At 34.5% G+C, this 13,880-nt stretch overlaps 1 protein-coding gene across 1 annotated transcript in view; it reads left to right on the top strand.

The window, feature by feature from the left end:
- Positions 1-13,613, top strand: part of LOC125660112 (neurogenic locus notch homolog protein 1-like) — a 31,128-nt gene extending 17,515 nt beyond the window's left edge. The window contains exons 18-31 of the mRNA XM_048891951.2: positions 1,649-1,759; positions 2,273-2,386; positions 2,610-2,723; positions 2,863-3,165; positions 3,368-3,688; positions 4,014-4,181; positions 8,539-8,643; positions 8,838-8,951; positions 9,381-9,494; positions 11,089-11,202; positions 11,569-11,682; positions 11,924-12,250; positions 12,414-12,728; positions 13,053-13,613. Of these exons, the coding sequence (XP_048747908.2) occupies positions 1,649-1,759; positions 2,273-2,386; positions 2,610-2,723; positions 2,863-3,165; positions 3,368-3,688; positions 4,014-4,181; positions 8,539-8,643; positions 8,838-8,951; positions 9,381-9,494; positions 11,089-11,202; positions 11,569-11,682; positions 11,924-12,250; positions 12,414-12,728; positions 13,053-13,222 (2,504 nt within the window). The 3' untranslated portion in view covers positions 13,223-13,613. The remainder of the gene's footprint in view (positions 1-1,648; positions 1,760-2,272; positions 2,387-2,609; positions 2,724-2,862; positions 3,166-3,367; positions 3,689-4,013; positions 4,182-8,538; positions 8,644-8,837; positions 8,952-9,380; positions 9,495-11,088; positions 11,203-11,568; positions 11,683-11,923; positions 12,251-12,413; positions 12,729-13,052) is intronic.
- The last annotated feature ends 267 nt before the right edge of the window (positions 13,614-13,880 follow it).

Below are 13,880 nucleotides of genomic sequence, written 5' to 3'. Positions count from 1 at the left end.
CAGGATCTTTTAAAAAAAGGAATCTTCATTTAAATACTACATGTTCATTTGTGAATAAATAGTATAAAAATACAACATAGAGTGTGTCATCAACTCTTGTACTTGATAATTGATTTTGGTCAAGATATATGGCTCACGGCGGGTGTGACCGGTCGACAGGGGATACTTACTCCTCGAGGTCCGTGTTTGCCAAACTCTCTATTTTGTATTGGTTATAGGAATTATGTGATTGATCGCTGTTCGTTATCTTCACCATTCAATATCCAAATATCATATCTAAAATAAGGTACTCAATGTATAACGACCATCATATTTAGTTTTAAGGCATGGTTTATTTGAATTTTTTGTTTTGTCAGATATTGAATTTTTGACCTTGCTCTTTATAAACCTTTGCTGTTTCATTGTATTCCATTTTCAATAGCAGCTCTGACTTGTCAACTTGGCTTAGAAATCTCAATGAACAAGTGGAAATAACGAACAGCGATCAATCTTATCAATAGTATAAAGAATACAAAATTAAGAGTACGGCAAACATAAATTCCTCGATATAACAGAGATGGGATCAAGTGCCTAGTAGGAGTAGTATACTAGTATATTAGTTTTACGAAAAGATGAAGAAACAAATTGGACTGTGTCAAAACAAATGCCAGAAGTGGTGTATATGAAATCTGGATTCTAAAAGATTCTAATTCTAAATAACTTTTAGTAAATTTCAAATCGCAAAACCGTTCTCAAACCAACAATATCAAAACGTATATGACTTTTCAACACTTTAGATGACCATTCCTTACGATAAATTAAAGACGAACCTTTTTGATATTATAGACAGCTGTTTCTTCAGCAAAAATGGAAATAGGAAATATTCGTATCTAGTGATCAGTCATCCAAAAATTACTTTGTTAAATACCACTCTGATTCCTTTGGTTATCAGGTCATCCAACAGTCTGTTGGAATTCCCATGTGCACGAATTGTACTACTTTGTTAGCTGACCTTTTTTATTCTCATAAAGCAGAGGTTATCCAAAAGCTTCCTCATGAGAAGAAAAATCCCTTGTTGTGGCCTTCAATTCGACATTTAGATACATGTATTTCGACGACGTTTTATCTAGTATGAATGATCCTTTTCATTTTTGATTCGATATATCTGTGTGAACTCGAGATAAAAGAAACTACGGAGTCCATCACATCTGCTTCGTACTTATTTATTTTTATTGAAAATGGATATTAACGACAAACTAAAAACTCAACTTCATGACAAACGGGATTATTTCAACTTCTACATCGTCAACTTCCCAGATTTATGTAGTCATATTCCATTATCACCTGCATATGGTGTTTACATCTCTCATTTGACTGGATACGCAAGAGCTAGTCCTGCGTATGATTCGTTTTTAAATCAAGGCAGGCTATTGACAAACAAGTTAATGTTACAGGGGTTTCAACAGTCTCGTTTAAAGTCAGCATTTTGCAATTTCTACAGTTGTTATAATAATTCAGTTTGCCCATGGCACCTAATACCACCTTTGGTATGTACAGGGGTCCGTGTTTGCCTAACTCTTTGTTTTGTATTTATTGTGGGAGTTATGAGATTGTTTGTTATCTTTGCCTTTCATGTTTGATCACATTTTGAGTATTTTCTGTCATAAAGATGTAGATGAATGTTTGTTGGCTGACTGTGGAAATGGAGGTATTTGCAATAACTACAATGGTTCTTACGATTGTGATTGTCCCGATGGATTTACGGGGACACCTTGTAGAGGTAAGCAAAACAGTATACGTTTGATATGAAGTTGTGACAAACTAATATTTTTGTAAATAAACACCACTATTGACGACTAAGATAAGAAGATCATGTATCACAAATTAAAGAATAGTTTATTTACCATCTTAGTATAGAGTGTATATATAGCATCATTATGGAGTGTATATATAGCATCATTTGTCCCGTGGTGATCCGGGTTAGAATAGGTCCTCAGAATCCCCTTGATTGTCGTAAGAGGCGACTAAATGGGGCGATCCTTTAGATCAGACCGCAAAAACCGAGATCCCGTGTCACAGCAGGTGTGTCACGATAAAGATCCCTCCCTGCTCAATGGCCATATGCGCCTAAATTTTGCAGCCCTTCACTGGCAGTGGTGATGTCTCCATATGAGTGAAATATTCTTGAGAGGGACGTAAAACAATATTCAAGCAATCATATAGCATCATTTGCGTAATATAGATAAAATAGGAGTAACAAAATTGGTTAGTCGCCCTTTTCTCTTATTTATAGATGTTGATGAATGCAAGCACAATCAATGTGTCAACGAGGGTACTTGTGAGAATACCCTTGGCTCATTTGTATGTAGATGTACATCGGGTTGGAATGGCGAACTATGCGATACAGGTAGCACACAAAATTCAGTTCAAAATTAAACACAAAACCAGAACGGAAACGGTTTACTGGTTTGCTTGCACACTACTATTTTAGTACAATTCATGTATTAAATGGGAAAGCTAAAGAAATTTTCAGCTTTATTCGTATATAGCAAAAAATAAGTTTTTCAATTGAACTTTTTACAATCTACTTCTCAATACACTTTTAATAAGAAAATCTGTTTTCTTTGTAGACGTGGACGAATGTGTCCAAAGTCCCTGTTTTAACGGAGGTGTTTGTCAGAATAATGTCGGTGCTTACCATTGTGATTGTCCTACACCTTGGGTCGGACAAAATTGTACAGCACGTACGTATTACACCAGCATCATACTAACTTTCATTTTCTCTTATTAAAGAATCATACTATGGATTTGGGGAGTAAATGATACACACATTTGATATATGTATGATCAACACATGATTATAAACAGACTTTACTTTGTAAGGAATGTTTGTAATGGGTGCTGAAGCAGACTATGGCTCTGGTGTTACCATCAGCTGTGGTGTTCAACGTCTGCAGGACTGGAAATCAATTGACGTCAAACATGGAAACAAGACCTTGTACCAAATTAGGCCAGATGGACTTTTCACTGATTTTACCGGCGGAAAGGTGAAAATTAACAGTACTATAGGAGGCAGTGGGGCTGATTTATCACTGACCTTCCAGACTGTTCGATGTGAGGATGATGGAAAATATCACTGTACTGTTGATGGAAATTCTAAAAACACCATGAATCTCATAGTAAAAAGTAAGACTTTTTCAAAGCAAATTCATTGAGAGCATTTTGGATACACATTCATATGATTTACATATACTCATTGAAAGTTATTTTTCTGAATATTAGTTTTTCAACAATGTAGCTGCTATTTTGTTTTCCTAGTTCAGAGGAGTAAGTATTGAAAATAAAAGAACTTTAAATCAATACCCTTTTCATTTCTTCGATTTCGCAGAACCATCCTCTGGAGAACCTACCAGAATTTATCAGATGGAGGGAATTGTTAATGATCGCAGAACTGTTAACGTACATTGCCAAGGACACCCCTCTTATCCACACGGAAGTCTGAAGTTCCAAGTGAAATTGAAAAATGAATCCGTTTACAAAGATTATAATTTTCCGATTGAAGTTCGGAACGAGCTTTCTATAGACTGTTGGCGTACACAGACAATGTATGTAAACTATATTTTTGGTCAGGAATGGGACCAAGCAAGTATTCGATGCGTGGATGGAGATTCTGGAAATTTCGATGAAACCGTTTTAGATGTCATCCCAGGTTTGAAAATCTGCTTTTCTTTCTGATGATATCCTCTCTTTTGCATAATGTTTATGGATATTGAAATACAGTGTTTGACTTGTAGCATTTATTATTTTGAATCATTTAGTATTTAACCTTCTCTCATTTAACCTTCTTTGAAATAGCATAAGCAATGTTACGAATGTACAGGTCGTAGCATTCAACAGAGAAATCTTGAATATTTCATCCCTTTTCTCGTATTTAATTTAGATATCACCTTATATAAATGCATGTGCTAACTGAATTATTTGGCATCTTTTAATTGAAATTCTTACCTATATCAACGTTTTGTATTTTTTCTTAGACAACTATTGTGCTAGAGCACCCTTCTCTACGGAGTCATTTCTGGAGCATCCACACGATCCAAAGAAATACGTACATTGTTTCAATCAACAACCGAGGGCAGTCATGGTGTGTGAGACAGACACCTGTTTCCACGAGAATGAGCAACAATGTGGATCGTGTATCAAGGGTGAGTGATGTGAATTAAAAAAAAAATCAAAGTACAGAATGTATTTCTTGGAGTGGAACTTTTCAAGCGAATAGGTACACATCAAAGCAATTTCGCAGGTTTTTAATATTACTTTAGTTTTAATCAATTTGTGCAGTTAGCATTGGTTCAATGAAACATATTCATTTATTTTTATTATGCTGTGTGTCTAATCCTTCCATCCATTTAATCAGCGAAGAAATCGTCCATATAATGTCTCGTGTGCAAGTTTCATAATGCTCATGAAAATTAAAGTTTATTTCATTTATAGATACACAATAAACTGAGAAAAAAATCCATATCTGTTTCATCTGTTTACATATCAGGAAACAGATCTTTCTGTGTTGGAATTGAGTTTTGAATATAAGATGACATACATTGGTGGACGTTTTCCATCATCTCATTTATGTATCTAAGAAAAGTGAAGGTGTGATGCAGCTCAACCGCCCTGCAATATATCCATGTGCGCTGTGCTTGATGGCTTGGAAAGTTTAATTAAGTTCCACCCCACCCCCACCCACCACAAAAAAGGTTTAATGCATAGAATTTACTAGAATGTAAGGGGTGATAAGTATAATTTATTTCATAATTGCTAAAACGCGCTTGAAGATTTGTAACACAAAGGATAATACGTATATAGTGGTCCTCTACATTTTATAGTCGCATGGAGATGATTCATACTAAAAAAGAATGCGAATATTGTTGTCTGTTGACAACATTGCTTTATTGAATGACGTAGTAACATACGGATGATAGGCATAAAATTATCTAGTAATTTATAAATAAATGATATTTTAAAGCCACTCTATCATGAAAGTCGGAAGAAAAGTTATTTTGTTTACAAAATTAGTAATAGATTTAGACATTTAATGAATATATACATGTCAATGTAATATATACCGATCTTTTTACCACATATTTCCACGAATGATAATTTACATGAGACTTTGAGCAAAAGTTTTTGCTTAGTTTGAATTTGGAAATGAACAGTTAATTTATGCAACGGTGACTGAATTAAGAAATTTAAAAACAATTATATTGAAATATAAGCTGGTAAACTTCCCCTATTTGTTTCTATTGCAATGTTGTTTGCATTCTATGTATAAGTAATAGTGCAGGTCTGCAAATTTTAAACCAATGATACAGTGGGAAATTACTGGTATGATTAGACAGTGTCAATTAACATATTCCAAATAAGCTTTAGAAAATAAACGACTTATTATCATATAAACAGGTTAATCTAAAAATGAAATGTTACCTCATCTTGCTTAAATTGAAAATAAGAATTATAAATAGGATATATGAAATAGAATAATTCCACGTGACCTATATTTTTTTGTAGATTTAGGAAAAGATATATTTTTACGTAGGATATCATGTTTAATTTTCGATCGTATGCAGAAGAGACTTCCCCCATACGGTTCAGTGTAAAATTAAAGAGCCAATATTTTTTAAGCATGTAATTATCATTTCCCTATAACCTCTTGCTTAATAATTTTTTATGAGGAATCTTTAATATGATACCAAGATATTTTTTTTTAAATATAATTTTCCACTGATGAAAATTTGTACATAGGTTATCATGAACTACATTTGAAAAATTAAACATTTTCATTTATTATTTATGTTTTGTTGTTGACGTTTAAAATCATTAAAAAAAATTAACACGTTTCAGGATTTACTAAAATTTAAACTACTTAAGGTATCTGATCCATGAAAGCATTTATTTTCATAAAAAGTCAAAATATCTGTAGCACTAAATCTTTTTGTGAAAACAAAATTCCTAATAATTAGTGAGATAAAGATGACAGAACCAGCATCGTGCCTATAGATCTACGAGTTTATAGTGAATTAGATTTTTTTGTTACTCTTGTTATCTCCCCTTGTAGAAATGTAGAAACAATTCAATATTCTAATAATTTGTATGGTGATCTTTACTTTTCTTAGCATATTTTGAAAGACCATGGTAATAGGAATCTTTTCACCATGAGCTTTTTTCGGAAATTATATTCTAATTGACTTTGGTACAGAATATCTTAGCACCGCACCTCATATGGTCCCTCAGCGTGTATCATTCGCAATTTACAGTCTCCGGAAGTATCAAATCATAATTTTCTATGAAGAAAGAAGAAGTTGCTTTCAAACTGTTCACTAGGGATATCTCCATATACAATGTACTTCGTTTTGGAATGTCCAAAACGTTTTATTATAAGATATACCCTGACAGCGGCTATTTTAAACTCTGTCTTACGTTAACCCAACAGGCGGTGGTAATATTGAAATGGTTAGTACCATGTTATCCCTGACGAGGAGTGGTTGCAAGAAATTACCAATGGGGTAGTGCAGATGATGATGGAAATGAACTGTTTACTGTTGTAAAATTTCTGACACCTGTAAAACTCATCATGTGTATAACGCTGGGAAATTATTGTCAGTTACTGTCATTCGTTTCTAGCTTTGCCATGCATCTAATTAAGTCTCCACTTTCCTGAAGGGTGGCATATTCTTTCAGTGTGAATTCTTCCTTCTTCTTCCATTTTTCATGCAAAGTTTGTCTGGGCCAAAACTTTTTTTTTTTTTTGATTTTGACATAGGTCTTTGATATTTAGTGTGTGGATATCGCATGATAAGATAGTGTCGCGTGGCATTTTTTATGACCTTTGACCATGACCTTTTATTTAAAGGTAAAAAATAGAAATTTTTGGTCATTTTTTACGTCCGGACCATTACTTTTTTGTCTTTTGATATAGGCCTTTGATGTTTGGAATGTTGGTATACCATGATACCATCGCGTGGCATTTCGTAAGATCTTTGACCTTGACGTTTTATGTAAAGGTCAAACACTAGAATTTTGGTCATTTTTTGTCCGGACAATGACGTTTTTGTCATTTGACATACTAGTAGTCCTTTGATATTGGGTATGTTGCAATCTAATCAAAATTAGATCCTTTGATCCGCTCATGTATATCGTTACACACGGATCTAACGAAACTGCATACGGGGGTCAAATCCAGTGACCTTTTAATCATGGATATTCATCAATATGTTCATCCAATCAAAGAACTCTTAACATTTGTATTCGGTAAACGAAAAGTTTGGGAAAGCACCGAATATTGGCGCACGTTATAAATTTTGAAATATTGCAAGATTCAATCTTTGAAAGAGGAACAGAAAGATGTGCTAATAGTTGTGCTGAGTAATGAAGACTGTATGGCAATTTTTCCTACCCTCCGCGCGCTGTGATAAATTAATCATCTGTCGAATCACATCTTGAAACTTTTTCTCTAAGTTTTAATTTCAATTTATTTGGGAGTCCCCTTCACTGTCGGTCTCTCTTACAACAAGTGAAAATCCATACAAAGAACAAATATTTGTCAAACTATACACTCTTAGAGGTGTCATCGGCGTGTCTGGCACGTTGTTATTATCGGATACTTTGACAGCTATAAGTAAGATTTCAGAGTTCCGAATGACCCGAGTTTGCACCGTCAATTTAATAGCCAATGCGCGGATTGGGTAGACGAAAATGTCACTAGATTTGGCCTCCGTATGCGGATTTGTTAGATCCCTGTGTAGTTATGTACGTGAGCAGATCAAAGGATCTAATCTTAATTAGACTGGGTATGTTGGTAAGTTTAATTTACTATCTTATGTTCATAATACTGTTCCGTGGTTGAAGCACAAATACATATGTGACTTTTATGTACCCTAACTCTTAATTTTCTACTTTAAAAATGATCCCTAAAATATTTTAAAAACTATGGAAAATGGAAGGGGGACCTCAGTTTTAGTGTGCTAAAACAATTCTTTCTAATTTAAATTTCTTCGTTTGCACAATTGCTGAAATTGTCGGTTTAATTAATGTATTAAAAAATATGGAAAATAAAGTGTGCCCGTGTGTCAGTCTAAACCAGTTGTAAACTTCATGCAATCATACCGATTTCTTTGACGAATAGACCTATTTTGATGAAATTGGATGAAGATTTAAATATCCTACTCCAATGGTTATGAGGAGTGAAACCTGTCAGAAATTTTAGTATTTGTTTCTTCATTTTAAATACCAGATAATATTAAATCAGCGAATATTTTTTCAGTAGACATCATTAATAAATGGACAGAAAATATTATGAAATCTATATAATATCCTCGAAAGAAAAAGGTGTAGTTGTTTTCATTCGGATGTATTAGTACACATTTTTGGCCTGTTCTTTTCTGATGGACTTGATACAACCTTAAAAATGATTGATTATTGCTCGAGAATTTTTCACTCATGGAGAGCCCCAAGAATGAAACTTGGTTCGTTGCATTTCCTATTTAATGTATTTTCTACACTTTATAGAATGTCCTGTGAACACGTGTGACAATGACGCATCCTGTTGGATTATAAATGGCGATCTAACTTGTGATTGCAAACCTGGATGGAGTGGTTCCTTGTGCGAGATAGGTAAGGTTTTATTTTTAGTCATCTTTATTCACAAAATCCAATCGTTTATAGCTGTGAAATATTAAGCAACTAATACAGATTATTTTTAAATCGAAATTCTTATGAATGCAATTTACATGAATAAGAAAACGACATCCTGTAAAGATGTATGTGACAAATCTTTGCAAAATATCCACTTAATATTTTTTTTTCAGACGTGGACGAGTGTTTGTCTTCTCCATGTCGTAATGGAGGATTATGTCAGAATTTTCCGGGTACCTATAACTGTGTGTGCGCCGCAGGGTGGCAGGGAACCGTCTGTGGCGAAGGTAAGTGCAGGAAGACGTGAATGGATTTCAATACAATATTGAATAACATCCGAAAACATAGGAGAAAAATCTCTATAACAACGAAAAGGTGAAGATAGCGAACTATCACTTTTCGCCAGTAGAGATTGGGAGCTTTTCTGGTTGAAGAATGTTCATCGTCTGCGTTACATGTATTTTCACATTCACCAACTCCAAAACCGCGAGGTAAATTACGAAAAATATTCAAAATATATTTCAATGAAAGACTAAACCCTCCCTCATCAGCAAGGAGATAATCTGATTTTGAGTGATTATTTTTATCTAAAGTACCACTAGAAATAGTCAAACATATTTGGTAGCTGACTTATAGACGCCCGTTGTTGTGTTCGATAATGCTAAATATAGCTGTGTGTGTGTGTGAATGATTTTTTCTTTACATTTATTCAACAGATGTTAACGAGTGTTTGATGAATCCCTGTGCGAATGGCGGACGATGCAGTAACACGATAGCGTCCTACACGTGTACCTGTCCTAATGGCTGGACAGGAAAACAATGCGATATTGGTAACTATTATTGAAGTCTGAACGATGAATCTTAGTTTGTTTTACGTCCCATCTACAATTTTTTACTATATTGAGACGTCACGTCGGAGTTGTGGCTGAAGAACCACAAATTTAGATCAATGCTTAGCGCTCAGGGCCGTAGCAGTGAAGGTTCTTTAACGTGCCAGCGCCTGCCGCGACAAGGGACCTCCGTTTTTATGGTCATCACCGAAAGTCCCGTGATTCTCACTTCTGCATACCGATAGCAATCACTTCATATATTCAAGGCTTAGGTTTGACGTGGTGATAGCACGAGCATTGCTCGAACTCACGACCTTTCGGTTACGAAGCGAACATCCCAACACTGAGCTACCTGTTCTAAGATTTTTAATTTTTTAAATTTCAATTGCAGATTAACAAACAATCACTCACATACACACATGCACATCATGGCTGGAAGATATGGCAACAAACTATTGATAGATTATTACATACATGTATCTTCAAATAAACATTTCCAGTTCAACCATTTTGTTTTCAACACATCAGCTTCGTTCTTTACTTTACACATTTTTTCTTCAAACTTATGTTTTCACGTACTTAACTACATTCTGAAATAGTAATTTTTCATTTTTCTTTTGGAATATATACCTTTTGATAAGCAATATTACTCGATTAAAGTTCTCATCTTCTCTAGGAAGACCTAGTATGACTGTATAGTGCATCAAATTTCTACATTTTTCAAATATCTCTTTTTCTAAAAGGGACCATAATGGACAAACATTTGGGCAATAAAAGAAAACATGCAGAATTGTTTCAGCTTCAATTCGACATACTGAAAAATTGTCATCTCTGATTTTTGACAGAAATAAGTACTTATTTGTGCCTAGGATTCTATGAATAATTCTAAACTTGAACTATATTAACCTTGTATCTAATGTAATTGAAAAACATTTTTATGAATCTGTTTCCAATCCAGATCCTCCTTTAACTTGAGTTCTTTAGTCCACTTAGATTCACATTTTGGTTTATTGTACTTATGGGAAGACAAAAATATGTCATATATTGCCTTAGAACCTTTCTTATTCAATATTTTCATAAAATCTGGCTGAAAAGGTCTTGTAGTGGAGTTTGACTTGTAATTTTTAACATTAGGCCAGTAATGCAAAATTGCTCTTTTTATTCCCTCATAAAAAATGAAAGGGAGTTTAAGAGAAAAAATTTCAATAATATTTTTAAAACACCTATAGTTGCCATTACAATCAAACAAGTCACCTACAATACTAAACCCCTTTTCATACAAAGATTTTGAGGAAAAAAACATACCTGTTTTGGATTCTAAGAAGTTATACTGAAACAATGCTGACACATTTTGCAGTATACAATAATACAACCACTAGGTTAAATATGAATTTTAACAAACGATATGGGATTCACGGTGGGCATGACCGGTCAATAAAGGATGCTTACTCCTCCTAAACACCTGATCCCACCTCTGGTATATACAGGGGTCAGTTTTTGCCCTACTCTTAATTTAATATTCTATGGGATGTAAGCGATTGTTTACTGTTCCGTTATCTTCACCCTTTTATATAATAATTTTCTATATTTATAGATATTGACGAATGTTTGACCAATCCATGTCTCAACGGAGGCACATGCTTGAACACACGGGGAGCGTTTGTGTGTCTTTGCTCTTCTGGCTGGAATGGAACACTCTGTGAAAAGGGTATATATCTTATCTAACGTGAACTGAAATAAAATAGTCAGATTTTTATGCAAAATATGAAACAGGTAATTTTTTATTTAGTAGTAAAGTGCAAATATGGTGTTTGAACCTGATGATTAACATGTATGTGCTCTCATTGTAAAATCACCAATATCTATGGTGGTTTAACTTTCGTTCCTTTTGTCTTCAGGTTCTTACACATGTATTGAAATGTTCCATATACTAGTACATGAGGAAGTAACGTAAGGAATGATACTTCTTCAACCATAAAATTCGGTCCCTATTAACAACGAAAAAATGAACTCCACCAAAAAAAAAACTGATTCAGAGGTATCCGTCAACCTTAATCTTGATTATGTCTTCCAGATGTCGACGAGTGTTTGATGAATCCTTGCATAAATGGTGGACGCTGCATCAATCTGATAGGTTCCTTTTCTTGTAATTGTCCTCAACCTTGGTTTGGAAAGATATGTGAAAGTGGTAAGTAGCAGTGTGTTACTGTGGCATGTCTCTAGGTCATCAATTGAACAACAAAAGGCAAGATTCTCAAGTTTTCCATCCTCCAAAACAACAATTTTTTTCTAATATAAACAGGTACGAATAATCTGTAATGTTTAAAATGAATTACACGTATTTGATCATTGGAACACGTACGAAGAAATTTTTATGGATAAACATAATTTGGTTACGAAGTAATCAATGTGTTTTTATGTTTTCATAGGTCTGTTTGTTGACGGACATCGGGGAGAAATGAACTCGGTAAATGTCACTGCAGTCACATGCACAATTTATAAGTATAAAGACTGGAAACGGCTTGATATCATTCGGAGTGATAAAAATAATAGACCTGTTGTCAGAGTTAACCCCAACGGTGGCATCAACTCCATCTTAAACAAGAGAAACATCCAGGTTATCTACACACCTGATACCGGGCGGGATCAAGCAGAAGTTTCGCTACAGTTCACGCGCTTGCGTTGTAGAGACGAGGGAGTGTACAGATGTTTGTTAGACAATAATCAAAAGCAGGATGCAAGAATAGTTGTTACAAGTAAGACTACATTGAAATGTCATGGAAACAGTTGATAATCATAGTAATTTTTGTTTATGTGACCATAGTTATTTTTTTTTCACAATGCAAAAAATCAAACGTTTCAATTCTTAAAACACATGGATGTAAATTTCACTCGGTAATTGCCCAAGTTGTATTGCAGATCCAGCCCGTGGAACACCAACTATTTCAAAGATAGAAGAATTGTACGGTGAAGCAAACATCGCTTTCAACTGCACAGGGTTACCCGGATACCCCGATGGTGATCTAGAATTTCAGATCAAACTTCAAAACGAAACAAAATTCCGAGACTTTACGTTCTACAGCGCCACCAGACAAAACATAGATATGGGATGTGTCCGAAAACAAATTGTGAACTCCACTTACTTTATGAATATGGAGTGGAATCAAGCGGCGATAAGATGTAAATCAAAAAGTTCCGATTTGTTCGATGAAACAAACGTCTATCTATTATCACGTAAGTTTTCTATCCCCGATTTGTTCGATGAAACAAACGTTTATCTATTATCATGTACTTTTTCTATCCCCGATTTGTTCGATGAAACAAACGTCTATCTATTATCACGTACCTTATCTATCCACAATTTGTTCGATGAAACACACATTTATTGATTATCACATACCTTGTCCATCCCCAATTTGTTTGATGAAACAATCTATTATCAAGTAGTAAGTTGTCTTGCACCGAATCCCACATAAGTATCCCTACGTCCTTTTTAGAACATTGTATTTCTATGCATATTTTATCACAATCAAATTTTACAAACTATTTCTTCTGTAGCCGAGATCTGTGCCAGCGTACCCATTAACAGCGGCATTCGTCACCCCTACAACCCAGGAAAATACATCACGTGTACAATAGAGGCTCCGAAAGTCCGGAACTGTCCGGGAACTACATGCTTTGATGACAGAACCCAGCAGTGCCTTTTTACTTGTGACTATGACGATTAGAGTCATTTTCAGATTTTGATTAAAATCTGAAACTATCATTCATTACAAAAATTCATTTAAAGTGTCTGGTGTATTTATTAGAAAGCATTATCATCATTTTTAGTAGAGCAATTCTAAATAGTTGTATTGATAAATGATATATCCTATATTGAAAGCTGTTCACATTCAAACTGCGTGAGTGGTTGCTTGAATACCTTTAGATTTGCATAGCGCAATATTACCAATCTAGAATGTTCATACGTATTGAGTATTTTCTACTAGTGCAAGGATAGGTAAATATGATTGATATTACTCTATCCTCAATGACTAATTTAGAATGACTAATACGTCACATGTACTCCCGCTCGAATATGAATGAAGAGGATATTTGAGAAATAAAATTTGCGTTTTCGTTTACATTTTAAAACAACATTTCTCGACCACTGAGGTATTCTTCATCATCCACGAAAACAAGAACTACATTTCTATTCTACTAAGGGCCATAAATATACAGCCGATCGTTTACCTTTTCAACTAAGAATTAGGTCACTTCGTGACGTCATGACAGTTTCTGAAACGGACTAGCCCTACACGGTTGGTTTTTTTTGTTTGATGACGGAGAAGGTGAGACGGCAGTGTATACTATATCTATTTTGAAAAATATTTCCAGCATTTAGTC

Source organism: Ostrea edulis, chromosome 9 (genome assembly GCF_947568905.1).
Source record: "Ostrea edulis chromosome 9, xbOstEdul1.1, whole genome shotgun sequence".
NCBI classification, from domain to species: domain Eukaryota; kingdom Metazoa; phylum Mollusca; class Bivalvia; order Ostreida; family Ostreidae; genus Ostrea; species Ostrea edulis.
This window is presented reverse-complemented; position numbering and strand designations above follow the sequence as displayed.